This window comes from Ambystoma mexicanum, chromosome 11 (assembly GCF_040938575.1).
Source record: "Ambystoma mexicanum isolate Mex_15411 chromosome 11, UKY_AmexF1_1, whole genome shotgun sequence".
NCBI lineage: Eukaryota > Metazoa > Chordata > Amphibia > Caudata > Ambystomatidae > Ambystoma > Ambystoma mexicanum.
In genome coordinates, this window is record NC_090934.1 from 592,685,518 (window position 1) to 592,712,883 (window position 27,366).

A 27,366-nucleotide genomic window follows, 5' to 3' on the forward strand; every position below is an offset into this window, starting at 1 on the left:
GCGCATGGAGTTCATGTAGTAGGGCCCAACCTAAGGGGATCCAAAAGAAGGACGGTGCTTGTTGTAACCCTGGCTGAAGTAGTAGTAGGGGAGCGCAGACCAATCAAGGGAAGATCTCTCCCCACTCGCTGCCCCCCCCAACCCCAAGAAAATGTTTAAATTATGGGTTAAAATGGTGCATTTTTAAGTACACCTTGAGATAAATTAGGTGAATAGCCACACAATTTACAATCGGATTTGTAGGGTAAGGCATAATTAAGCCCATTAGATTCCAAGTCACCAACAATGCATGGGAGAATTGTTCAATGCATTTTCCTAATGCATTTGCCCACTATATACCAGTACTCTGTGAAAACACATTTTCATACTGACTGTGCCCACACATATCCACATTCTGGTGCACGTATATATGCCAATATTCCAACATAAGAACATACTCATGTTTGCTATGACCATAATGCCAGTAATGATACTATAACAAAACAGGTTCATGCTGGCTCTGCCAATATATACCAGTATCCCCACATAAAAACATACTTCTGTTGGCTTTGCCACAGTAAGAAAACATGCCCTTGGGGGCTACAGAAATGACCCCCCTCCATAAGAAACCTCATGTTGTATTCATCCCTCTAATGCCAGTAAAAAATGTCATGCCACAGTAAGAAAACATTGACTTGCGGGCTGTACAAGTGCCCCCACCACCCCCACGTAACACTTCTCAGGTTGCCTTTGACCTTAATATGAGTTAAACAATGCAGTGTCACAGTAAGGAAACATGCCATCCCCTCTCCCATGTAGGAACACTCATGTTGGCTTTGCTCTTAATGAGAGTACACAATTCCATGCAACAGTAGCACCGAGCCAGTCCCATTGCAGTACCCGTCCCCCCTCCCGAAACTCTCTCTCACATAACACTTAAGTTGGCTTTGCTCAAAAACACCAGTAAAACATACCCTGCTCCTTTCAAAAAAACATTTCATGCACCCATGTCCATTCCTGGTACCCAGGCTTACACACACAAACACAGATCTAGAGATATATACACACCGCTGCACACTTAGATACACGCACAAAAAGACGTGCACACACACACATTCACCCACCAGTCACGCTTCTCTTTCATTCATACGTGCACCCAGAACATTCACACTGCGCTGACATGCATGCTCACACCCATGTACAACATTGGCACTGCATTCATTCGTGTGCACACAGACACACTTTTGCATGCATACATGCATGTACATGCACGCATACATTCACACATACAATGCTCGTGCACATACAAAAACAGCTTCCCCCGCACCCCCTTACCTTTCGTTTCCCTCCAGGCTCACCACCATCTCCTCGGCTGCTCCATAAGCCTATGGTTAATGCACCCCACACAATGGAACCAGGAAGTAGGGACAGCCTCTCCTGCTTCGTGACATACGCATCAGACGGAGCCAGACAACAACCCCTACTGCTTGGTCTGTTGGGTGAAATCTGTAAATGCCCACAAAGCACTGCGCGCTGAGTGGTAATTTAAAGATTTTTGGTGAGCCTGGCCTGCTCAGGCCCCACCCAGTATATGCCTCTGCGTGCAAGGCTGTCAGATGAAAAAACAATAGGATGTACTCCAAATAGATCAACAGACCCTCACAACCTCTAGGAGGTAATGGGTCCTCCCATGAAGGATTTGGTATCGGGAGGAAGAATCTCTTGATTGATAGGAAATGCTTAAAAAACCATAGGGAGAGATTACAGAGTCTTCATGCAAAAGAGTGAATAGTTTGTTAGCATATAAACCTTGAAATTATTTCCCCCAGAAAGCACATATAACCACCACCACTAAAAAGGCTGTCTTCCACATAACTCGACTGATGCGACTGGAAGCCATTTGTTCAAAAACAACACTGACTAATCAAATACCAAACTGTATGGTGTTGTAAACTGGGGGATATCAGTGGAGTAGCCCATCACTGTGTCTCTTGACAAGCACACCACAAACGTCAGATGTTTTACAGCATACAACTCTTTTTCACCACCCACTTGGTGCCTTCCTGCATGCCGCTCTGTTTCCCTACTTAAGGAGCCCTACAGCCTCTTTTCCTTTGCAGATGTGGAGCAGGTGCAAGTAGATCTAGGTCACCTGGCCTAATCACCACCCACCTTCTTAGCCCTGCCTCTTCCTTCCTGCTCTTAACTATTAGATCAATGGCGTCTCTCGCCTAGGCATCCTAAGAGAAGGACAGACGAAGAAAAGGGCAATTCCTGTTTGGACCTGTTCGGACCAGGAGGACCCAGGGCCCGACCCCCTGCTCAGACAGCAGGTAAGCATGCACCAACATGTATTACCCCCTCTGTCCCCACAGGCCATCCCCACCCCCTCTAGTCGCCCTGTTATGTTCCCTTGTGCTCCCCCTTCTCGCACACAGGTGTTGCCTGTTTTTCTTGATTCTTCTACCCTTCTCCCCCTCAATCTCCTCCAGCCTATTTCTGCAGGAGTCTGTCCTGATACATTCTGGCTTCACTATCACCGTCTTGTGGCCAATGCTGAATTTGACTTTTATGGACTTCATTCATTCACGGTGCTTCACTCTCTCAACTCATGCTGGACTTCCTTTGCATCTTGTACTCATGGTGGCCCCCGAATCATGCTGTTCCCATCTTCATCTTGAATCCTGGCTTGCAACATTATGTGTTACTACTGACTTCTGCAATTGTATTCGCTCTCCACTCTTGCTTCTCCACTCTTTTTGACTGCTTACTCTCTGTTCTCTCCTCCTTTCCCTTCTCCCTTTTCCTATCTCCTCCCCTTACTTTCTTCTATGCACTTACTCTATCAGAATTGTCCCTGGACCTAATATGTTAGCAACCTTGTCTGTTTCCTCCACCCTCACATTACTGTTTTTTTTCCTCCCTACCCGCCCTCCAGCACTATCTGAAATGTCGGCAGGCCTAGTATGATAGTCGCTTGTTTTGTTCCTCCCCTCCCTTTCTGCACCCTGCTCCCTCACCTTTTGTTTTCTCTGGCTCTACCAGAAATGTCATCAGGCCTAGTACGGTAGTTGCCTGTCTGTTTCCATTTCCTTTCCACTCTCCCACTCCCTTCCTTAACTATGTCTTAGCTCTTGCACTATCTGAAATGGCGTCAGGCCGAGTACGATAGTTAATTTCACATCCTTACTGTTCATGGCCTGTGAGAATGTCATTGAATTTTCTCTGGTTCCCTCCCGTGCCTTGAAGCGCTTTGAAACACATTGTGTATAGGCGCTATATAAATAAACTATCATATCATATCATGCCCCCTTAAAGAGACAACAGAACACTCTATAGAAATATATCATATAAAACATAGAAATATTTGACATCAAGAGGTGTTCTGAAGTCCCTTTAATGGTTCTGGGGCCTGCCAAGGGCTGACTGGGGGCAGAGTGCCACCCAGGGCCATTGGATGTTGGACCCAGGTGCAGTATGGGCAGGATCCTCTGGTCACTCTCCCTTGGACCCTGTCACTGTACAGAGGACTATCACAATCCTGTGTCCTCTACCCTCCCCAATCTACCGGCCAGCTGCGTTAGGTCAGTACCATTATGTTTGGCCCTCCCAAGACCTCTAGAAGGTCTATGCAAGACAGTGGTAGGGACCCCCACCTCCACCCTCCCAAACAGAGCCTGAAGCTTTCTCAAGGCAATTTTGTATTTCTTCCCACACCGGATGCCTCGGTCATCGCTGTTGTGATTTGTGCTGCAGGCTCCCTCCCTGTCTTTGTTTTCCATGACCCCACAGTCCCTGTGCCTCGTACTTTATGGCTCCAGCTTGCTCCTGTACACACCTGAGGGAGCTACGTTAAGGTTTCCTTCAGGTACAGTCTGGCTCCCAGGAGAGGATATAAAAATAGTTATCCTGTTCATCTACGGCAAATACCTCATCACCAGAACTCGATGAGGGCTGTTTTTTGTGACAGAATCGGCAGGTACATTGGGGAGGCTCCCCTTTCCAACAACACCTTTTTTTAAGCATTCCTGAGTGTGGATCGGGCGCAGATCGCTTGATCACTGCCCAGCAATGCCACTAGACCACCTGGGATCTGTTTGTTAAGTGGGGGGGAGGGGGCTGCTTACTATGTAAGTGGCCCTCCTCCCTCCATCCCCCAAAGCATGGGGCCACACTTATTGCCCCCCCTGGGGGTAGATTGGTGGCCATCTGCCCCACGGAAAGGGGCCAGAAAAAAATAAAAAAAAAAAAATAATAAGATTTACGGTGGGGGGCCACTAGACCAGCAGGATTTTATTTTTATGATGAAAAGGGGGGTGGCCCTCTACCCCACACCCTAAGTGGATGGGGGCGCACCTCATGTAGCTCTCCCTAGGGGCAGATTTCTGCCCCTGGGAAGGGGTACATGAGAGGCCCCTCATACATTTGGGGTCGGGGGGAGAGGCCACTGGAAATATTGGCAGAGCCCCTCCCCACAAGCCTGAGGCAGTATGGTTTGCCCCCCCCTGGGGGCAGAAGGGCACACTCATGTGCCCATCTGCCCCTAGAGAAGGAGCAAAACAAACTAAAAAATTAGAAAACAAAGAGGATGAGGGAGTGGCAGGGGGGGGCACTAAACCACCAGTGATCAGATATAATGAAAAGGGGGTTGGCCCTCTCCCCCCCCACCCCAAGTGGAAGGAGGGGCGCATCACGTAGCCCTCCCTGGAGGCAGATATCTGCCCCTAGGAAGGGGTACATGAGATACCCCCATCCATTTGAGGTGGTGGGGCATCAGAAATCTTGCCACAGCCCTCCCCTCCCCCTCCCACCAAGCCTGGGCAGTACGTTTTCCCCACCCTGAGGGCAGAAAAATAAAATAACTTGTTTTGGGTGGGGGTATGGGGGCCACTAAATCACCATCGATGTTTTTAGTGGAAAGGGGGGTGGCCCTCTCCCCCCCACCCCAAATGGATGGGGGGCATCTCATGTAGCCCTCACTGGGGGAAGATTGCTAGTGCAATCTGCCCCTAGGAAGGAGTACATGAGATGCCCCCCATATCCATTTGGGGAGTGGGGGAGAGGGCCACCAGAAAACATTGGAATGGCCCCCCCAATGCATGGGGCAGTATGTTCTGGCCACCTTGGACATAGATGGACACACTAATGTGCCCATATGCCCCAACGGAAGGGGCAAAACAGAAAGAACATTATAAAATTATACATGAGTTAGGGGTGGGGGGGGTGTAACTAAACCACCACAGATGTTTGTAATGGAAAGAGGGGTGGCCCTCTCCCCTCCACCCAAAATGGAGGGGGGGTCTCATGTAGCCCTCCCTGGGGGCACATTGCTAGTGCAATCTGTCCCTAGGAAGGGGCACGTGTTTTTACTGGTGGTAGACCACCAGGGATGGCTTGAAAGGGGGGCCATGATCGGAGAGTAGTAGTTATGATTTGTTTTTGCTGGGCTGGCTATAGTTCACAAATGTTTTTTGTTTCCTTTACAGCTTTTTCTATGCGAGCAGCTGCACCGTTTTTCGAGTACTATTATTCTACGGTTAGGGCCCATTGTCAGTGGGGTGGGTGGGGCTGGGGCTGGATTGTGGGTGGTGTGGTCGAGAGTTGGCCGTATGGTTAGGTATTTTGGTAGACTCAGACAATTGCAGGGTTAGCCCACAAATGGGCCCCCATGCCAGCGTAACATTGGTGTTTCCCTGGGAGCGACTTTCTCCCATGTGGGTTGAGAGTCCGCAAGCCCAGGCTGCACCTCTGGCTGTGCTGCGTTAAAGATGTCACGGCCGGGGAGGAATGGGGATCCTGCCGGGGCATCCCAGAACTACCGCTGGACTTGGGGAAGGTCGACCCACATGGAGACAGCCATCCAAGGCCAGAAACATCACCCCCCACCAGCCTGGAGCTGTGGCTGGCTTGCGTTATAGCTTCTCCCTTTGGGAAAGGACTCAGACCCTGCCGGGCCTCCCTGGGACTGCTACTGGGCTTGAGGACCGTAGAGCTACATGGGAAACGAATGCCCAAGGTCAGGGACATCACTCCTTACTGTCCTGGAGTTCTGGCTGGGCTGCGTTACAGCGTTTCCCCACCAGGTAGGCCCGACAGTGTGCTAATCCCTTCCCCGGGGGGAAAGCTGTAACGTAGCCCAGACAGAACTCCATGACAGTTAGGGGTGATGGACATGTGTGTCTACCATCCCCAAGCCAAACTGCAGTCCCAGGGGGCTTGGGGAGGGTCCCCATCCCTTCCCGGAGGTAAAATCTGTAAAGCAGCCCAGCCAGAGCTCCAGGATGGTCAGGGTGATGTCCCTGGCCTTGGGCACCCCTCTCCCATGTGGGTCGACCATCCCCAAGCCCAGCCTGGAGCTCTGGCTGGGCTGCGTTACTCGGCGCGAGCCCCTGCAGAGTCCCAGGGAGACCCTGCAGGGTCCCCATTCTGTAACGCAGCCGAGCCAGAGCTCCAGGATTTGTGGGGGGTGATGTCCCTGGCCTTGGGTGGGTGTCTCCCATGTGGATCGACCGTCCCCACGTCCATTGGCAGTTCCGGCAGCATCCCCGTTCTTCCCCAGAGGGAAGGGCGGTAAGGCAGACCAGCCAGAGCTCCAGGCTGGGCTAGGGGATGATCGATCCACATGAGAGATGGGTGCCCAAGGCCAGGGACATCACTCACGACCATCCTGGAGCTCTGGCTGGGATGCGTTAAAGAATTTACCTCCGGGAAGGGAGGGGGACCCTGCCAGGGCTTCCTGGGACTGCCGCTGAACTTGGGGATGGTCATCCCACCTCTGAGACGGGTGCCCAAGGCCAGGTACATGATCCCCAACCATCCTGGAATTCTGGCTGGCCTGCATTACAGCGTCTCCCAAAGCCGAAAGACTTTGGGTTACCAGTGGTTTAGCCTTTTCCCTTTGCGCCAAGGTAGGTGCACCCACACATGTGAGGTGCTGTTTTCGCCGGGACACCTGTGGAAATGCGGGAAGGTAGGACATGTGTTGTTGGCGGTGTGTTTTGGTGGGTGGGCAGAGGGATATGTCTTTTTTCTCCAAATTTCAGACTTTGCCAGGGATTGTGTGTAATAAATTCTGAGGCGATTCAAGCAAGTCACACCTCTGTGGATTCCCACGGGTGTCTTCTTTTCGCAAGTGCATGGAATTCCCTGTTTTTCTTGGTGGCTGCAACACCCCAGACCCAAATCTGTAGGTTGTCCACAAGAGCAAATTCCTGCAAAGTCTGCTCTGCTGAAACACTTGCGGTTACCAGTGGTTAAGTCTTTTCCTTTTGTGCCCAGGTAGGTGTACCCACACATGTGAGGTATCTTTTTTTGTCGGGACATACTTGGGAACGTGAGAAGGTAGGACATTTGTTGTGTGTGCGTGATTTTCATACCATTTTCGAACATTTGCTGCTGCACTTTGGCACACAACCCTTTCGTTTTCCAAATGTGACCTACATTTAGTCGCTGCTTTAGGCACTATACACTTTTGTTACCTGCACAAGTCACCAACCCTTCAAAAGGTCTACCTGTTCTGTTTAACAAAGTGTATGCATGCCATTCCTTACCACATTTGTTTTCCTTACTTTACACATGCCAAGTACGTCTGTTCAGGCTGTAAGCATAAAAAAGCCTGTGTAACATGGCTCAGTTTTTGCCTTGTGTTATTGCTCGTTTTGTGAAACATCACAAAAAATGTACTGATTTCCTAACTGAAGAGTCGGGGAATGTAGCCTGGTTGAGGTTTTCTCAAAATTCACAGAAGCCATTGCCTGACAGGGCCACCCATGTCCACCACATACCTTTTGTATCTGTCATTTTCCCAATTTTTCCCCAAACTATCGAACTTTAACCTACATAGTTGTTGCATGACCTGCGCAAATCACCCCTTCCTAAACTTGAAATGTTGTCTACTTTTCAGAAATGTATGCCTTTCTGTCTTCCCATTCAGCTTTCCTAACCTCCTCTTCCATTCCGTCCACACATTTCCTATTGGAAGAAAAGGCGAAAATCGCCTCTCACAAAACTGCTGGTAACCATATCAAAATATGTTTTTTTGGTTTCCACTCAACCTGTTCTTGGAAGCCTGGAAGGTGGCAAATTCAGCACAGCAAACCATTTGTTCCTAGCTCTTACAAGGAAAAAAACCACAGGCTTATTTGTACATCATTTTATTGGCATTTATTGAAAAAACCCAAAATGTTCTCCCTTTTTGGTTATTTTCTCTCAGCCCCCTACAGCAAACTAGGATTTGTTGGTGGCGTTAGGACCACCTACAGGTGGGAAGAAAAGTTGACAAATTTAGCAGAGATATCTCATGTAACACAATAGTTACAAGGGATTGAATGGTGACATACCGAAATCACCAAAAAAGACCTTGGCACGGGGGGGGACGACCCCTTGGCAGTTAAGGGGTTAACGAGTGTGGGCCTTATGCATGAGGGCTGCAAACTGCTGGCCATTGTTGTTTTGCAGGGCCATGATAGTCGTCGTCGTCGTCGTCCTCCTCCTCCTCCTCCAGTGCCTTTGCCGCATCTTCTGCCTCTTCAAGTTGTAGGCCCGAGGGCCTCCACCTCCAGTACTGCTACTGCAAACATGGTAGTAATGGAAGGGGTTTCGGCTGTGGGAGTGGTCCTTTTGGGTTTTGCAGTGCTCATGGTGGCCACATGGGCTGATTTGGGCCACCTGTGGGCTATTTCTGGACACCTGACTCTAGTTAACACTTGGTCCGCAATGCCGGCGTTTGGGGCGCGGGAATCACAGTGCTACCGACATGTCCATGACAGTGTTTCCGTGTACGTGGTGTTCGGAATGTGCACATACCAATGCCATGCCGGTGTCTCAGGCATGGCTGACGCGGTTTTGCCACAGATTCCGGTCACAGTGTTGCCGGTTACGGTATGTCACTTGCGGTGACAGTGTTAGCGACATCGCAACTCAGAGTATGCCGGACCAGAAAAAGGTGGCACTGCTATTTCCGGACCGGCATACTTGTAATGAGGCACAGTGTGTCTTAAAAGGAAAGGTCTATCTCCAGAACTACTGTAGTTCCCTCGTCACTTTTTGTCCATGGTGAAGAACATGGGAGTAGAAAACTCAATTCATCTTTAATTGTAGATGATGTTATATTGTCCCAAGCAGCAGAAGTGTCGGCAACAATTTTATATCACAAAAACTGAGGCCATCTTCTTCAGGGCTTTAAGGCCCTTGCAACCAAGGAAACTTTGCTCCTCCTCCCCACTCTGTCCAATGTAAATTCCTATTTGAAAAAAATATAAAAATGAATGTCCCCTTACAAAGTTAACCTTTCACAAAATTCAGACCCTTTGATTTGGATAATTTCCTCCACCATCTAAGATTTGACCAGCACCTTCTGAAAGTTAGCTCTGCAATCTATTCAATGTATTAAATAATACACTCATTCACCCTTAAGTGGTGGAAGACACTGAAGGATGAGGGAGAAGTCTGCAAAGAGCGTACAATGATGAGGCAGAGGACCTAATTCCTGAAACACCAAATACAAAGTTTAAGGGTTTTAAGAATCTCCCCCACACATGGAGGGGGAGAGTCAACTTTCCCTCCAATCCTCATTTGTGTGTATTGCAGCCATGGTTGCAGATGAGGTTTTGAAGTGGGAGTACGTTACTCTATTTTGGGAGTAAAACGTTTGAATGGTGTAAACCTATATTTTAACTCCAAAACAGATACAATTTTACTACTAATCGTTCCTTTATTTATCATATCGACATTACATCACAGATACAAATAAACAGCAAATGTGAGACAGGCATGGTATCGGGAGAAACAGACTCAAAAGCAACAGTTTGAAAACCTTTATTATCAAAGTTATTGGGGTTGGTGTAATGCCTATCTGGCCATACATCTAAGGGGGTTGTTCCCTCAACTGAAGAATATAAGGGCCATAGATATCCTTAAGTCCAAAACCTAAGTTCATCTGTGTCCAAACATAGGTTTGCCCTCACTGTTAAACTAAATGTGATCGGGGATCTTCTCAAAGGAAAAATGGTGATTCAAAAGAAAAATGAAACCCACAGTTGGTTTCAGGTACTCTTACCAATAGCTGTTGTTCTGCCAGTTCAAAATATCTCAACTCAAAAGTGTTGCCTTTGGATCCTTCCACGTAGGGCTCTTGCACCAAATCAATAAAGTTCACGAGGTCTATGGGTCTCTTGGGGTTCCCTTGCCCAAGCTTCGAGCCTTCCAGTTCCAAATAAAAAGACAGTTCCTGTTAGGCCTCTCGGGGGGTTCCCTTCCCCAAGTCTAGGGGCCTCAAGTTTCACACAAACAAAAAGTTTCTCTTGTCAGGATGTACCTTTCACTGTACAGTTATTTCATGTGGGTAGTATCAGAGATGTTGGAGAACCCAAGGTTCTTTGCTCCTCCCAGGTGCGACCAATCTGACCATTAACCCCTCTCATTCTCTGGCACCTTTTCCTCTTCTGTGCCTCTTTCACCCCGTCCTTTCTTTACTTTATTGTGCGCCCTGCACATCTTTTTCTGTCGTGCACACTTGCACCTTCTTTCCACCTGTCAGTGCCTCTTGCACACTTCTCTTTACTTTTCACTGTGCTCTCTTGCACCCCCTTTTTTTCTTACCGTGCTCTCTTGCACCCACTGTGTTTCCTTTGGGTCGCTTGCACCCTTTTCTGATGTTCAATTTACTTTCACCCTCTCTTCCTTGTCCATTTTCCTTCTTACTGTCTCTGTTTCGGGTCGCTTGTGCCCCTCTCCTTATTTTTTAGTTACTCGCGCCCCCTCTTATCTGCTTTTACTTCTGCTGCTCTAGCACACTTTTTCTGACATTCCGCTTTCTTTCTCTTGCTGCTTTCAAGTTTTCGCCTGCTTCGCTTTGCCTTTATCTTTTTTCGCTTTACTTTGCTTTCTTTTTCAACTTTCGCTCACCGGACTCTTCCTTTCACAGCACTCCTGCTCACGCTCCGGCTCCCTGCACGCTACAGAGTTTCTCTTTAGTTCACAAAACTCATCAACAGTAGTGCAGCACCGGCGAGCAGGTCATGTTTGGGTCGAGGTCAGGGTCTCACTACCTGCCCCTCAGACAGACCTGCAACCCGCAGACGTCCCAGGGGAACGAGCACTGGCCTAAACAAGGCCGATAGACTGCCTTCCGTCCAGCTCCCATCTCCCTGGAGACACGTCTCCCTTGCGACGCTGCAGTCCTTCACACACACCAGGCCAGTGTCTCGGCATCCCGCACTTCTGAGCTCCTCTCCTGGCAGCCTTCTGCTCCTTGGCCTCCTTGTGCCATCCATAAACCCCAGATCGCTAAACGAGGCTGACTAAAATCACCCTTTACATAGTGCAGGTGAGAGTCAATTGGAGTCGGGTGTGCACAGTTGAAGAAAAGTGCCTGACCTTGCCTGACTATTAGTGGGGCAATTCAAAGGTGTTCCATGGTAGGCTTCCCTTTGTATTCCTATGTTGTTTCTATGGGCAATCTTCATTATTCTCAGTCACCTCTTCCTCATCCCAGTACTTGCTGTAAATGAGGAGGGAAAGATGTGGTGTGACTGAAAATACCCCATTAGGGCTGATGGAGAGTGGGTTGGTATATAATTGGATGAGGGGGAAACCCATGTCTCACACTTGGGTATTCTCCTCATAATCCCCCATGATCCTCCCTCGCTTGTCCACCCCCAGGGTTGATATCCAAAAGTGATGGCCCTTCCCTGGCCACCTGATTGGAAGATCCAGGGGGAGCAGGTGGGAGAATATCTTCAGGTTTCTCACATAGAGCATAAAATCATCTTTGTAAATACAGTGTCTTCACTGCTTCTGTAGGGGAAGCCCCTTCCAATTATTTTTAGTAATTAGTATTTTTGTTGAGGTAGGCAGACCCCTCTCAGACCTAGAGCGAGATAGGGTTTTCTTTTCCTTTTCTCATATTAATAAAAGTCTTTAACAACCATGATGACCCCCTCCATGTCAGAGTCTTACTTCTGCACCCTTACAATACATACAATAAATAGACAATCAATACAGCAATTCATTTTAAAAGCAATCCCATCAGAACATTAAGACTGTTCCCATCAATCAGCACCTTTATGCTGCGGTTTTCAAAACTTTCAACCACCTCAACCAAGCTCTAAAGAGATACGTAGATACTAAGGAAGTAACTATCAAGTCATCAGTTCAAACACAAAAGAGCATACCTTCTACAGAACGTATACCTCTAGAAACAAATGGGGCGTTCAGGTATTGCCTCCTTAGGTATGGATACGATTTTAAAGCCACACTCATTTGTACCTCCCTAGCGAACATGCTATTCGACTGATCTGAACATGTCCGCCTATAGCTGTATGGGTGGAAGCATGCTGAAGGGTCCTATATTTTGCTGGGAGTATTCGCCTGTTTCCAGGGAGTAAATGTAATAAGTTGTGGATGTGCTAGTCTATAAACCATAGGTTTTCCACCTACATCACTGGTTAAAGATCACTCCCAAACTCACTGCCTAAAAATACGCTCCCCTTGTCCTCACTACCACTCAGCTCTGCCGAATCCTCTTCCTAGAATGACCACATATTCTCTGCTCACAAACACAGACGTTCTATGACCCTCCAGGCTATACGCTTTAGATTAAAGAGCTACATAAAAAACAAATTATTATACATTATTATTATGCTACCATCCCTCAAAAACAATGCTACCTATCCTCTCTACGCTAACTATTTTGCCTCCAAAAAAAAATTGTACACAGTCTTAGCATTCCCAACATCTCCAAACGTCTACCTCCTGTTACTCCAAGTCTTTCCACAATATTACACACTATCCCCCTCCACCTCTCTGAACTGTTACCAAATGTCTGCTCTGCTAACCCAGTCTGTGCTCCCATTGTGCCTGTCGCACAAAAACAATTGAAGGGCTTAAACCCGCCCCCTCCTTTTACCTCTCCTCCCTCTCAGATGTCGCCCTCTTCACAAGTATTTTGCATACCTGCTACAAAAACAGCCGTAACCATGCCCACAATTAAGAACGCCACTGCCGACACTAACAGTACCTCTTTAGACAGACACGTCTATAATCCCCCACCACTAAAATACTCGCAAGAGGAGTCTTTAACTGAATTGTCAACTGCCTCAAACACCAGTTACTCGTTGATGCATTTCATTCCAATCAAGAAACCACCCTCACCCACCTCTCTGATTTTCTAACTGCTCAACACTCCCCCATCTGCTCCATCCCCATGCTACTTGATCTCTACAATCTTTGACACTGTGGACTCACTTGATTGAGTGGCTTCTTACCGCTCTGACTGCTTCTAATCCTTGTCATGGAACCAACACCACCTCCAACAAACTCCTTCCTACTGGAGTTTCCCTGTGGCTGTTCGCCCAAGGGTCAGACCCCGGCACCCTCCTCTTTTCTATCTACACCTCCTCCCGGGAAAGGCACATCTTTTCTTGGGACTTTAATTGCCAACAACACCCAGATCGTTTGCACATTTCCCTCCCATCTGATGGTCTTGCTCGACGCTGTCTGATGTTAAACTCCTCCAAGACACAAGTCATTGTTCTCCTTCCTAAATGCCAACCCCACTTTTCAATCGCTTTCCCTCTTTATCTCCTCACTCGATCACCCAAAGCATGCAGCACTGAGGTCCTCACTGTCAGCGACCCAAAACTCCAACCATTCACTATAGCAACTTCCACCAATGCCGGGAAGAGTATTCTCTATATAAAGTAAATTGACCCAGACCTTGGCCATTACTTGGTAAAACACTCAAAACAACCTTTGTACTCCACAAATTGGACTAATGTTCGACACTACCTCTTGGTCTCAAACCCCTCTACTCTTTGACATCAGGCTACATGGCTTCCCCTACAAAATCATGCTCTCTTCAATCCCCTACCACTAGTCTACAATTCCATGGTCTTGCCCCTTCTACTTTAACGACTGCATCTCTCTCTACTCTCCTCAACCTTTCCAGTCCCATGCTCTCCCTTATGCTTCTTCTCTTAGCGTGGCCTCCTTCCACTGGAATGCTACCCTTTGGTCATTAAATCCAGCCTATTACTGGAGCCATTTAAGATCAGCCCCAAGCTACCCTTTCTAGCCAAATAAGGGGTGCCCCTCACCCAGGTGGCCCTGCTCATGAACTTTTCCCAGTCGACCCCTCCTGATAATGTTACATACTTAGGTGCAAAATGTAAAGACGTACATTACTCACATGATTTGGCACTAGCCCTATAACGCGCATCTTATTGATGTATGTTTGTCTCTGATCCCGGCCTGTGTCCTATTAGAGCTACATATTCAGCAACTGATATGCTCATCTATTACTCATTTGTATTGTAAAGGCTCCATTACCCAGGCACTGCCTCCGTTGTCCTTATTACTTTCTAGGTGTAGCATTTCTGATAGCAATTAGATCCCCAATGTTCAATAAATACAACTACAAAAAGATTTTGCTGCTTTACATTCTGGTTATTGGAGGAGTAGACAAAGAACCCATTATCTGATATCGCTGGTGGTTACTCGCAGGATTGGCCAGGAAAGTAATACCAGCTGTAGATATTGCAAAAGACTGGTACCTGTCTGGACCGATCAGAGTAAAACTCTATAGATGGCTCTTGGGAGAGCATTGAGTGCAGATGGCCACTATGTTGCGATGAACTTCCACAGCTAGCAGTGAATCAACACATCAACTGTGAAAGGGGTGAAAGGTACCATTGCACTGAAAAGAAGATCTTTACTCCATGCTTACAGTGGAACACCCAAATACTGTGGTTCCTTTCGTGTTAAATGCACTGCCAGATTCTAGTTAACTCATACAATGCAAATGCCATTTTAATTTAAAAAAAAAAAAAGCTTCTGGGAGCTTACTGCAAACATATTCCGTCCCCAACTCTATTTCTTGCACACCCATTCAAACACCAACTCAATTTTGCTCCAGACAAAACTGTTATCGAGTGGAGCAATATTAGAAAGGAGTTATCAGATATATTAAGAACAGAGGAATATGAAGAATGGGAAAACTTACGGAGTTGTGTATCTAGAAAAGGCATCCAAGAAAACTTGCCAATTGTTGACCACCATCACATTCCATAGTGTTACCAGAGCAGCCTAAAATAGATGGAAAAAATCAGAGGGATGGGAGAGGGTAACATTAGTAATGAGCATTTTAACCACTTTCATAACAAACTAGAAAAATATGGAAAAGTCCATTTTTGTTTGCCATAACAGATATTTTTATGTCCCTCAAAATAAATCTTCCAACACAAAGCATCTTCATGGTAAGAGGATTTAAACCTTTCCCTGTTAGAGGTTCTCAAGTACTCAAACGTTGAAACAGTAGTGGCCAAGCAGAAGTAATGTTGGGTGGTAGGTGATCAATTTACTGTCCCCAATTTGCCCCCCTGCAGAGAATGAACCCTCACACTGATTTTTGGCGATGCTTGGATCAGGTCAACTACATTGTTTTGCAGCTATCAAAATCATCTAATGTTTGAACAGTTCAATTACTATTGCACTGGTTACTTTTCTGTATGAATCACATCAGTAAACTAAACCCCTGCAACATTTCCTAAATGAAGGTCCCGCCTCACTGATGTATTGTTTAAACGTTTACTTTTTGTGACACTACAGTTCAAAAAGTCTTTCACGTACATATTTCTGAAATATGTCCAAGTGACTGGAGCACAAAAACACAACAGAAGCACAAGCTACTTACCTTTGGCAATGTCCTTTCTTATGCATTAGTCCTTCCTCACACAGATAACTCATCTTGGAAATGTATACTCTATCATCAGTATGGCCTCTAAAGATCTTGTAACCACCAGAGGATGCACCGTGTTGCACTGTTGGTTGTGCTCTGTGTGGTTTGCGCTCATGCTTCTGGATGTGATAGAAGTGGTATATATGGAGCCAGCTTTGCCCCATAACTAAAGGTAGTTCAAATCGAAGGAAAACTTTGTGAACATCCGCAGAATTTTGTATTCAGATTTTTGCAGTCGGAAAGTCCAAATGTACATGGGTGAAATCTGCAACTGTCAAACATGTCAAAATCTACAGGTGATTTCTAAAATTGGAGGAGATTTTTGAAAGTTTGTTCATAAGTTTGTTCATAAGAAATATGCATTTTCTGCAGAAGAATATGCCCCAAAGATGTGGGCTATCTCTAGCCATAACTTCAGTTGCACCAAATGTTCCTCCAACTCAGCTGCTGAGGGACCACAGAATTGCTGACATTACAACGGCAGGTAGGTTTGGAGAGCTAAGTGGAATCTGTGGGAGAATGGACTAAGAATTTGGAATTCATTCTTCTCACAGATAACTGATCTTAAAAAGGCTTGCAAAGCAGTACAGGACCTAGAGGTGAGAGAAAAGGAGGCGAGCCAGGGATGAATACTTTCACCAGAAAACTCTGAAACACCATGCAAGCAAAGCATGAGTCCTGACCTAACCAGATGGGAAGTAATGCTTGAAAAATGCATGCAGCCATAGGTGGAAGGTCCTGGATGAAATGGGCCCAGAGATCCTCAGGCACCATTTACCAGCCAGAACGTAGCATTTAGAAAGTTAAAGTGGGATCCACTGGACAGTCTTCTTAGTGGCTATTACTGAGCACCAGTAAAACCAACAATCAACTGGTCAGAGTAACAGAGAGGCTGAGAACTTGCTGGGGTCTAGACGATGAAGCCTCTCCTCCGTCGTAGAAGGATTCAATGCTGGGTAGAAGACAAGAAGACTGATCTTGTATGACAAGTGAACGTCTGACGACCTTGGGAAGGATAAGGAACAAGTTACTTGCCTGTAACTGTTGTTCTCCAGCATGGGTCTGGCATGGATTCACATGCTCATGAATATTCCCCGTCGTCAGGCTGGGAATCCTCGGTAAAGAAAAAACCAGTATCAGTTTCGTTTCTGATCTGTCTTTCGTAGTAATAACCAATCACTGGTCTCTGCGTCATACTGACCACAGCCAATGACTGCCCTCTACCTAAGCACCGCCTCTGGCAGCCATCTTCAGATTTGGAAGCACGTGAAGTGGCAGTATGACCAAGTGAAGAGCCGCAGAGGGGTAGGCGGGAGGGTTCGCATGTGAATCCATGCCAGACCCATGCTGGAGAACAACAGTTACAGGTAAGTAACTTGTTCCTTCTCCAGCATGGGGTCTGGCATGGATTCACATGCTCATGAATAAAGAATACATAGCAGTACACACATGCACAACCACGGGAGGTGGCAAAGGCTCAACATTAAGCATTACATCAAACTCAACATTAAGCATCTTACCTCCTCACCAGGCTCACCTCAGGCGAACAGGTTGCGCAGCACTGCTTGGCCGACCCTGGACTCCTCCCTGGAATCCCGATCGACGCAGTAGAATTTCGTGAAGGTGTGCGTCGACCTCCACGTAGCAGCCCTGCATATGTCCAGCAGGGGCACACCAGAAAGGAACGCCGTGGTAGCTGCGATCGCTCTGGTGGAATGGGCTCTCGGACGGCCAGGCAGCGGTCGGTTTGCCAACCGATGACAGTACATGATACAGCCGGAGAGCCATCTGGAAATGGAAGCCTTCGAGAGAGCCTTCCCCTGATTGACAGGTCCAAAGTTCACAAAGAGTTGTGACGTCTTCCGAAAACACTTCGTGCGGTCCACGTAGAACTTCAGCGCTCTAGCCACATCCAGCGAGTGCAAAGTCCTCTCAGCCGGCGACGAAGGCGACGGGAAGAACACATGCAACACCAAGGGTTCGTTGAGATGGAAGTCCGACGGTACCTTGGGCATGAAGGAGGGGTGCGTCCTGAGCACTACCCTTGTGTCGTGAAAAGTCAAGTACGGGGCCTTGCAGGAAAGGGCCTGGATCTCTCCCACCCGTCGTGCGGAGGTGATGGCCACAAGAAACGCTGTTTTCCACGACAGAAACTTCAACGGGGCCGAGTGCAGAGGCTAGAACGGAGGTCCCATGAGCTTGGTCAGCACCACGTTGAGCTCCCACGCCGGGGCCGGACTTCACCGGCGGGAACGATCTGAACAGTCCCTTCATGAACTCTTTCACCAGACGATGAGACCACAAGGACGTCCGCCCCGTGGTTCTGGTGTATCGGGAGATCGCAGCAAGATGAATCTTGATGGACGGGTGTGCCAGTCCAGCTTTGGCCAGCGTCAGCAGGTACGGCAGTACCTGGGGAGCCGTAATCCGTAGAGGGTTAATCTTCTGTGCGTGGCACCAGACAGAGAACCTCTTCCATTTGTGTCCGTAGCATTTAAGAGTCGAGGACGCCCTGGCCTTTGCAAGAACCTCTCTGCAGTCGGCCGGTATGTCGTATCCTCCAAACTCTAGCGCTGCAGGAGCCAGGCCTGCAAGTTCAGCGATTTCGGGTCGTGGTGGAGGATGGCGCCTCCATCCCTGGAGAGTAGATCCGCGTCCACCGGCAGCTTGATTGGCGGGGACGCTGACAAGTCCAGAAGGTCCGGGAACCATATCTGCCTCGGCCACGCAGGTGCGACGAGGATCATCCTGCACCGTGACCTCTTGAGCTGGTTGACGAGCCGGATTAGCAGTGGCAAAGGAGGGAACGCGTAGAGGAACAGGCCCTCCCAGGGGAGCGAGAAAGCATCGCCCATGCTCCTCGCCTGGGGAAACCTGCTGGCGAACCTCCGGCACTTGGAGTTCGTCGCCGTCGCGAACAGGTCGATCTGGGGTGTGCCCCACCATCGGGAGAGGTGATCCGCTAGATCCTGCCGTAGTTCCCACTCGTGGCACGAGCGCAGCCCCTGCTGAGTGAGTCGGCGATGGTGTTTTTTTATCCCTGCCAGATGAAACGGCACCAGAAACATCCTTTGGGCGACAGCCCAATGCCACAGGTCCTGCGCCTCCTTGGACAGTGCTGGGGACCTGGTTCCTCCCCGTTTCCTGATGTAAAACATGGTGGTGGTGTTGTCGGTGAAGATCCTCACCACCTTGCCCTTGAGGGACGGAAGGAAGGACCTGAGGGCCCAGAACACTGCACGGAGCTCCAGGACGTTGATATGGAGGGACTTCTCCGTCGGGAGCCAAAGGCCTCTCGCGTGCAGATTTTCGGTGTGCGCTCCCCACCCTTCCAGGGAGGCATCCGTGGTCACTGTCTCCTGGTGGTCTGGGGTCTGGAAGTCCATGCCCGCCGTCAGATGCGCGCGGGTGCCCCACCACCGGACCGCTCGGCGGAAACTCTCGTCGAGTGTGATCCTCTCCTCGAAGCCGCCCGTCGTTTGGATCCAGCGCGCGTCCAGGAACTCCTGCAACGGGCGCATCCGGAGCCTGCACATGGGAATGAGGTAGATGCAAGAAGACATCATTCCGAGGAGGGACTTGATGGACCTCACCTTGGCCGCGTCGGAAACCAACATCCGCTGTACCTTGCCCAGGATGGACCTGGTCCTTTCCTCCGACGGGGAGGCCAGAAGGGACACTGTGTCGAGCTTCGCTCCCAGAAACAGTGCGTTTTGCGCGGGTACCAGGTGGGACTTGGCGTAGTTCACGGAGAATCCCAGGTCCGTGAGAAGTTGGACGGTCCTTGCCGTGTGCTCCACGGCGAGCTCCCGTGTCTTGGCTCGGATGAGCCAGTCGTCCAGGTAGGGGTAGACGTGGATCCCCTCGCGGCGCAGCTGCGCCGCCACCGGTGCAAGGCACTTGGTGAATACCCTGGGTGCCGACCGTAGTCCGAAGGGGAGGGCTTTGAACTGGTAGTGACGCCCTTGGACCACAAACCTGAGGAATTTTCGGTGCCCCTTTTAGGATGGGAATATGGAAGTAGGCATCCTCCAAATACAACGACGACAGGAAGTCTCCTTCCTCCAGCTGACCCAGGACGTGCTGGAGGGTGACCATCCGGAACTTCTGCGCCTTGATGAACTTGTTCAGACGTCGCAGGTCTAGGATGGGGCGCCATCCTCCCCTCTTCTTCTTCACGAGGAAGTATCTCGAGTAAACTCCAGAGCCCCGAAGCCTCTTTGGGACGATTTCGATGGCGCCCTTCCTGAGCATCGCCTTTACCTCCAGGAGAAGCTGAGGGACGTGAAGCTCTTTCCTGGCCACGGGGGGGACGCGCGGGTACCTTCTTTGAAACTCGAGCGCGTGGCCCCGGGCTAAGGCGTCCAGCACCCAACGGTCGGTGGAGATGGACTCCCACACGCTGACGAAGCTCGCCAGCCGGCCTCCCACCGGGGTGCTTCGGTGGGGGCCCGACCCCACGGCTGGTTCAATCCTGTTTCGACGAGGCTTTGCCGCCTTGACCTCCTTGGCGATGACAGCGGGGTCCGCCAGACTTGCCTCGTCGTCTGTAGGCCTCCTGAGACGACGAGCGGGCCGCTTGACGGTAGGTGGAGAAACCGCCGCCGGAACCTTTGGAGGCGCCCTTGCCTCCGCTGCTCCGAAAGGGCGTCCGTCGTTGCTGCAGAACCCCAAGGGCCCGGGCCGTCTCAGTGTCCGCTTTAATGGCCTGAAGGGAATCGTCCACTGTTTTCCCAAACAGGTTGTTCTCATCGAACGGCATGTCCAGGACTCTGGTCTGTACGTCTTGACGGAAGTCCGTAGCCTTGAGCCATCCACGCCGCCTAAGGCACACGCCGTTGCCCAACTGGCGAAACCCAGTGTCGGCGATGTCCGTCGCAATAGTGATGGCGTGGTCCGACGCCACCTCACCTTCCTGTAGGATCTCCAGGGCATCCGCCCTCTTGTCGTCCGGTAGGAAGTCCAGCAGGCGAGCCAGTTTGTACCATAGCTCCCTGTCGTAGCGAGCCACGATAGCCAAGGCGTTGGCCGCTTTAATCGTCGTCGCTGCAGACAAGATGACCCTGTGTCCCATAGCGTCCAATTTCTTTCCCTCGCCGTCCGGTGGGGAAGTCGATGTGGAGGCCGCACCCCCCCCCCGCTTTCTTCCTGGCCGCCGCGGAGACGACGGAGTCTGGGGTAGGCTGCGCCCGGAGGCACAGGGGGGCCGCGTCCGGGACCCGGTACTTCTTCTCGTACCGGTCTCTTCTAGCTGGCGTCGTGGAAGGGTTCTTGAGGAGGGCGAGGCCCTCATCCCAAATGTCGTCCAATAGAGGCACCGTGAGGACCGTCTTCCTCTTAGCCTCGCGCCGTTGATAAAGGAATCCTTCCTTTTTCTTCTCCTCAGGGCAGAGTTGGAAAAGCTCGGATGCCCTGGCGATAATGGAGTGGAACGATCCAATCTTGTCGGGCGGAGAAGCCCTGGTGGGAGGTGACGACGGTAGATCCTCGTCGTATACCTCGTCGTCCGTACCCGTCGCTGCCGTGTCAGTCCCCGTATCATCCCCTCGGGTGGACGGGGAGGAGGGCTGGACGGGGCGCGACGGCTGAAAAGGAGGCGGAGGGTGAATCCTTCTTTTCTTGCGCGGGGGAACACCAGAAGGTCCCGGTTCAGGATCCCCCGATGGGAGAGATTCCACCGTCGGCAACGGTAGTCTCGTCCTTATCTCTGAGCATAAGGACTGTATAGCCAACAAAATGGCCGCCGAGTTGTCTTGCGGCGCTGGCAGAGGGGAATCCGACGGGCGATCAGGGGCCCCGTCGGCACCCTCGACGATGTCGTCGTCACCTGCGTCTGGATCCATCCCGACGGGCCGGTCTTCTTCCACGCCAAGGCCGTGGCTTAAGACCTCGATCAGCTCTTCCTCCGAGGTTGAAGCCGAATCTACGACGACGCCCTGCCCCCCCTTTTTCTTCCCCGCCGGGGATTTCACGGGGGTCCTATCGATGGGCACAAAAGAGGACTCCCTCCGAGGTGGCAGGGAGACTCTGAGCCCCGAGGTCGCCACCACTGGTGTAGCCTCTACAGGCTGAGCCAGGGCCGCCGCGACAGTATCGATAGAGGGCTTGGCCGGATGGATTAAGGCCTTCACCACCTTAGGTGCGCTCACCGCCTTATCCTTGAGGGGGGGGACACTGCCTCGCTCCCCCTCCGATGGGGCCTTCGAGCTCGACCGGGGCCTCTCCAGGAGCTTCGCCGGGTGCTCGCCCTTCCTCTTACCCGACCCAGAGCGTTGGCTCGTGGCTGAAGGTGCCGGGGAGGGTGCGCCCTGCCTGGCGCCCGTAGAGCCCGACCGTTCGGCGCTCCCGGTGCCAGCGGACTCGCGGTGCTTGGCCTTGTGTTGGACCCCCGTCGCCGGGGCGTCCTCAAAGGTCTTAGAAGACCGCTCGGATTTCTTCCTCTTCTTCTCGCCTGACGGGCTCTTACCTTCCAGCCAGTTGGCGAGACGTTGATGCCGGTCCTTCATGGTCCGCTCCGACATATTGCCGCAAAACGCACAGTCCTTCTCCACGTGCGTCTTGTCCTCATGTAAGCAGTAGAGACAAAAGGAGTGTTCGTCCTCCTTAAAGACGTTCTGCAGCTGGCATCCAGGGCAGACCCTGAACAGCTTTCCGGGCGTCGAGCTTCCCTTCTCCTGGGCCATGTCCGGGCCTGAGAAGCTTCTGTAGTCCTCCAAAAGCGTAGCTCGACGAAATCTTCACCCTTGAGGGGCGCAGACGAATCCGACACGGGTCCCCGTTGATCGGATGGAGAGTCGGTGGAGCTTGAGGCTCTTTTGACCGAAAAAAACGAAGTTTTTGAGAAAAAACGTGAAAAAATAGCACTAACGCTCGAGAGCAATCGCACGAGGATCCCAACACATGAACGTGCGGTAAAAATCTGAAGATGGCTGCCAGAGGCGGTGCTTAGGTAGAGGGCAGTCATTGGCTGTGGTCAGTATGACGCAGAGACCAGTGATTGGTTATTACTACGAAAGACAGATCAGAAACGAAACTGATACTGGTTTTTTCTTTACCGAGGATTCCCAGCCTGACGACGGGGAATATTCATGAGCATGTGAATCCATGCCAGACCCCATGCTGGAGAAACAGCCTTGCACTCAGTCACTTTCTCTATGGAGAAGACCAAATGGGGAGCTTTAACCTAAAGAGCGGCTACTGGATGTGATGGCAACCAGGAAAATCACCTTATGGCAGAGAAACCTCAAAGGGCAAGAATGCATGGGCTCAAACAGACCTGCCACGAGAAACATCAAAACAAGGTTGACATATCACACAGGAACAACAAACTGGAGAGGTGGAAATGGATTGCTCAGTCCCTGCAAGAACTGTGTAGTGAGGGGGTATAAAGAATATGTCTTTCATGCCCCCACAGAGGGGAGTGCAGACATGCCTGATAACATGCCACCAGAACAAGCCATTTATTTATTTATTTTATTTATTTATTTGTATTGCGCCGGTAGCTGTCGAGGCGCAGAGACAAGAACACGAAAGACGGATGACAAACAAAATACAGGAAGCACAAGAGATTAGAGCTGAATATTTAACTGGTCAGGTTGTGTTATGCATGTTACTTAAAGATGTGGGTGTTCAGTTTTTTACGAAAGCGTTGGTAGTTAGCTTCCATCCTTATCTGGCCAGGGAGATTGTTCCAAAGGCCTGCTACGGTTATAGGGAAGGATTTACCCGCCCCGTTTTTTAGTCTGAAAGGAGCTGCCACAATCAGTTCTTGTTCGGCTGATCTTAGCTCTCTGGCGGGCTTGTATGGAATGATTTTAGTTTTCAGATATGCAGGAGCTTTACCAAAAATACATCTATGTGTGAGCGTGAGGGACTTAAATTGGACTCTCTCCAATTTTTAGCCAGTGAAGTTCTTTCCTGGCTTCGCTGATGTGCGGATTCCCAGTTTTTTGCTTAATGATTCTCACTGCATTGTTTTGTAGGACTTGGTAGCTGTGGTAGCAATTTTTGTTAGATCCCACCCGAGTGGGACGGGTATGCCCAGAAGTGGGTCCCGAGTCTGCCGGGGCTAGAGACCCAAGCTACTCCTCATTGATGACGCCCAACAATGCTGAAACATGTCTGGGGATGCTTGTGGTCTCGTGCAGAAGGGATGTGACCTAGCAGTTCGGGATGGACTGCCCCTTTTGGGGTAGGACAAAGCCTGATTTGCATATGGTTTTTCCCCTTCTGTAATGGCCAGCAGGCTGAGAAATGATGGTCTGTAGGGTTGCCCAGAGCAGTGCCCGTGGTTATGATGAATTCAAAACCTTCCAGCCATCTCCTTTCTGTTTTGCTGGGGTTGGTAAGAGGCAAAGATATTGCCCAGAAGTTCTTTACATAGGTCCCACTCAAGGGAGAAATACGAGCACCCACTCAAAGTTACACAACCGTCCTCTCCTTCCCAGCTGGGTAGACTGCCAATAGGTAGATGTCATTTTCCAGAGCACAGAATCACAGACGCATTTCTTCTTGCTGAGGTAATGCATAGTCACACTGTTCAACAGAACCTGAACATGACGCATGCAGCTAAATGGAAAGCAACTAGGGCTAGTCTGACATCCTGTAGTTCCAGGAGGTTCACAAGTTCCCTCATGGTGGACCACATTACACTCACATCAGCACACCAAGGTGAGCAATCAAGCCTTTCCAGTGATGTATCCATACAAACTGCCAAGTGAGGCCAATGCTGCCGAAAATGGCACCCTCCTAAGCAGTTTTCTTCTGCTGGCCCATCCCAAGAATTAATGTGTTACTTGTTGCAAGACCTGTAAAAAAAGTCTGTTATTTCACCCTGAAACTGAGGCCCCTTTATTATTATGATATTCATTTTCTGACAGCCTTTGGAAAAACACAAGTACAGGAGACCCATAAGTAGATGACACAGAAAGGCGGAAGACGAGACCCAATGCTAATATTGGTAGATTTGCACTGAAGGAGGTTTGTCAAACTTTTCCCAGGAGGAAAGGCCCCACTTGAGTGCATGTCCATAACCTCCCCAATAAACTGTGGTGCCGGAGAGGAAATGACCTGGCACTTCTTGTTCACGGACAATTCACAGCTGTGCAGTAAATAGCAGATGTGGATCAAGTGGGCAGACACCAGATCTGGAGTGTGCAGTCAAATGAGCCAGTTGCCAAGATAGGGAAAGGCATGTAAGCCTGTCCCTTCCGAGGCCTGTGGCCACCACAGCCAAACACTTGGTGAACACCTTAGGAGTTGGGGAAAGGCCAGAGGGCAGGACCTGAAACTGGATCTGGACCAAGGTGACCATAGTGAATTTGTCTGCGCACAGGTACAAATTTTGAAGCTGCAGATCCATGATGAGAGTCAGGCCCCCGTCCTCCACCACCCAACAAATAAAGGCACAAACATGCTCGATTGAAGCCTTCAACAGAAGCTGGAGAATCTCCTCCAACAGAAGTTTATCTGGGCTAGGGGAAAACCAGAAGGTGGGTGGTTGGGGGCAATGGAAGAATGGGATTCCAACTGTGGGACAAGACCTGTACCACTCGAGGTGGTGTGCAGCAACTCCTTGACATGCAGAGCTAACCTATCCCCACTGGATAACAGTGGACAAAGTCCTACATAAAGCTGTACTGGACAAATCTCAAATCTTCGCCGATCTTTACACTGATTTACCGTTAAGGATTGCACAGATTTAAAAATTCTGTGCTTAGTTTATAAGTGTGTAAACAACCTATGTTCACTGTACCTATCCACGTACCACACAACCAGTCAGTTGCGATCTAGCGACAAATTGCAGTTGGAAATTCCTTTGTCGAAGATTCGGAGTGTACGGCCCAAAAATATGGAATAGGCTTACTCTGAAGATCAGGGCCCTTAAATCGCTATATCAGTTCCGAAGGGTGCTGCAAACCCACCTTTTCAAGTAACTGGATTAGGCGAGACACACTAAAATGGATCTAGTTCACTCAGTTTGTTTTGACCTGTGGCAGTGTCTTTTTCAACTCTGGGCTTGATGCTAGTTTAATCTGCAGCTACATACGATTTATTTTGTTAAGTGCGTTATACAAATACCTCAAAATCAAACCAGGGGAGGAGAGCATTGTGGGGGCCAAAATATTGTTTCTTTGAGCACCTCGAATCCTACCATCAGATGGCAACTGACCCATGCCCCCATCGCTAAAAGGAGGAAAGGGGCTGATAATACTACCTCTCGAAGAAGTGACAGAAAGCGGTAGATAGCCAAGCCAAGTGATTTCACCATGACCCTGGAGACTTAACATCGCAGAGGCTCATAGGCATTGGATCCAAATTTGTGGTCACCATCAAACTGTACATTCTGACATTTCATCGGGATGTCTGGGAAATATCTGATATTCCAAGTCGAAAAAAAGCCTCTGAAGTACGACAGCCACACTGCTGTGCGCAGGCCTGATTGCAAGATCTTGCATGCCACAGCCTCCCACCGTCTACGAAGAGGTGAACCCCTCCATCTCTGAAGATTCTGCGAGGCATGAGTGTACTTAGGCATGGTGCATGACATGCTCACAACCTGCAGTGGCAGACTGCCTGGTGAAAAATCATTGAAGCTCGTATTATCCAGCATTTTGCTTTCCCTGTACAGGGGGCGGGGGAGTCAAGAATGGGAATTTATTTAACCTGAACAATGCAGTGGCCGTCTGGACCCTTAGATTCACTGGGGTGGGGCGGGGCGCAGGAAGAAGAAGCCTTGATCCATGGGAGCAGGACAGTACTCCTTGGCAAGGTCTCTGTACAAACCCAGAGTCAAGATGGCCTTCATTGCATCTGCCTTCAGATGTTCAGCAACAGCTGGATTAAATAGAAGTGTCTGCCTTAAGGGAAACTGTTCCAAGATAGCAGTTTGGTCATACTGAACCACAGGCTTCAAGGGAGCAGACTGCTCCAGAGGTCCAGAGCGCTGCCTCTGAAGTTAGCATGAAATCAAGCTCATGCAATGTTTGCAGCCTACTGGTATTGTGCAAGTCTGCAGCCAGACAAGTTAAGACATCCTCTTACCTGTAAAATCCCTCTGGAAAATCCTCCACTTTGCCAGAGTCCATAGGCTAACATAAGAAATAGGGTCCCTTCTTCGCTGGCAATTTGGCCTGATTTGGAGTAAAGTTGGCTTAATTGGAAGCCCAGAGGTGTGTCAGCATCAAGTGGTGTTGCAGCTGACACCAAGAAAACGTGTCAGAGTATCAGATACAAGCACCGCTGTAGGGGTGTGGCTCCCACAATAGAAGTCAGAACAGAGACAGTAGGCATTCGCTTCTGGATTGAAGAGGAGCGTCAGCCAGCCTCAGATGGGGCAGTGGGGCTTGGTTCCATTACATGTGCCAGGGTTGCCAGAGTTGGAGCCTTGTAAAGACAGTTACCACCTGAAGCCTGAACTCTTCCCACTGTTATATCGTGGACTAGCTAGCTGGGAACAATACTTGTTTGGAAGGTGGGGCTTTATCATAGTCTAACACCGCCTGTGAAGCAGGAGTGGTAGTATCTCTTCCTGGAGAAAGAGGAAAAAGAGTGCCGATTAGATGAGCCACTGAGGAAGGGGATCCTTCAGGTGATCTTTCGTCTTTTCCTTGTCATGGGAATGGGACACCTGAGCTTCTTCCCCTGTGACT

General features: G+C 49.7%; 1 protein-coding gene across 4 annotated transcripts in view; it reads right to left on the reverse strand.

Moving 5' to 3' along the window:
- Window positions 1–27,366, reverse strand: part of TPCN2 (two pore segment channel 2) — a 675,604-nt gene that overhangs the window by 9,576 nt on the left and 638,662 nt on the right. For all 4 annotated transcript variants that reach the window (XM_069623451.1, XM_069623453.1, XM_069623452.1 and 1 more), the window contains one exon: window positions 14,981–15,063. In XM_069623451.1, the coding sequence (XP_069479552.1) occupies window positions 14,981–15,063 (83 nt within the window). The remainder of the gene's footprint in view (window positions 1–14,980; window positions 15,064–27,366) is intronic.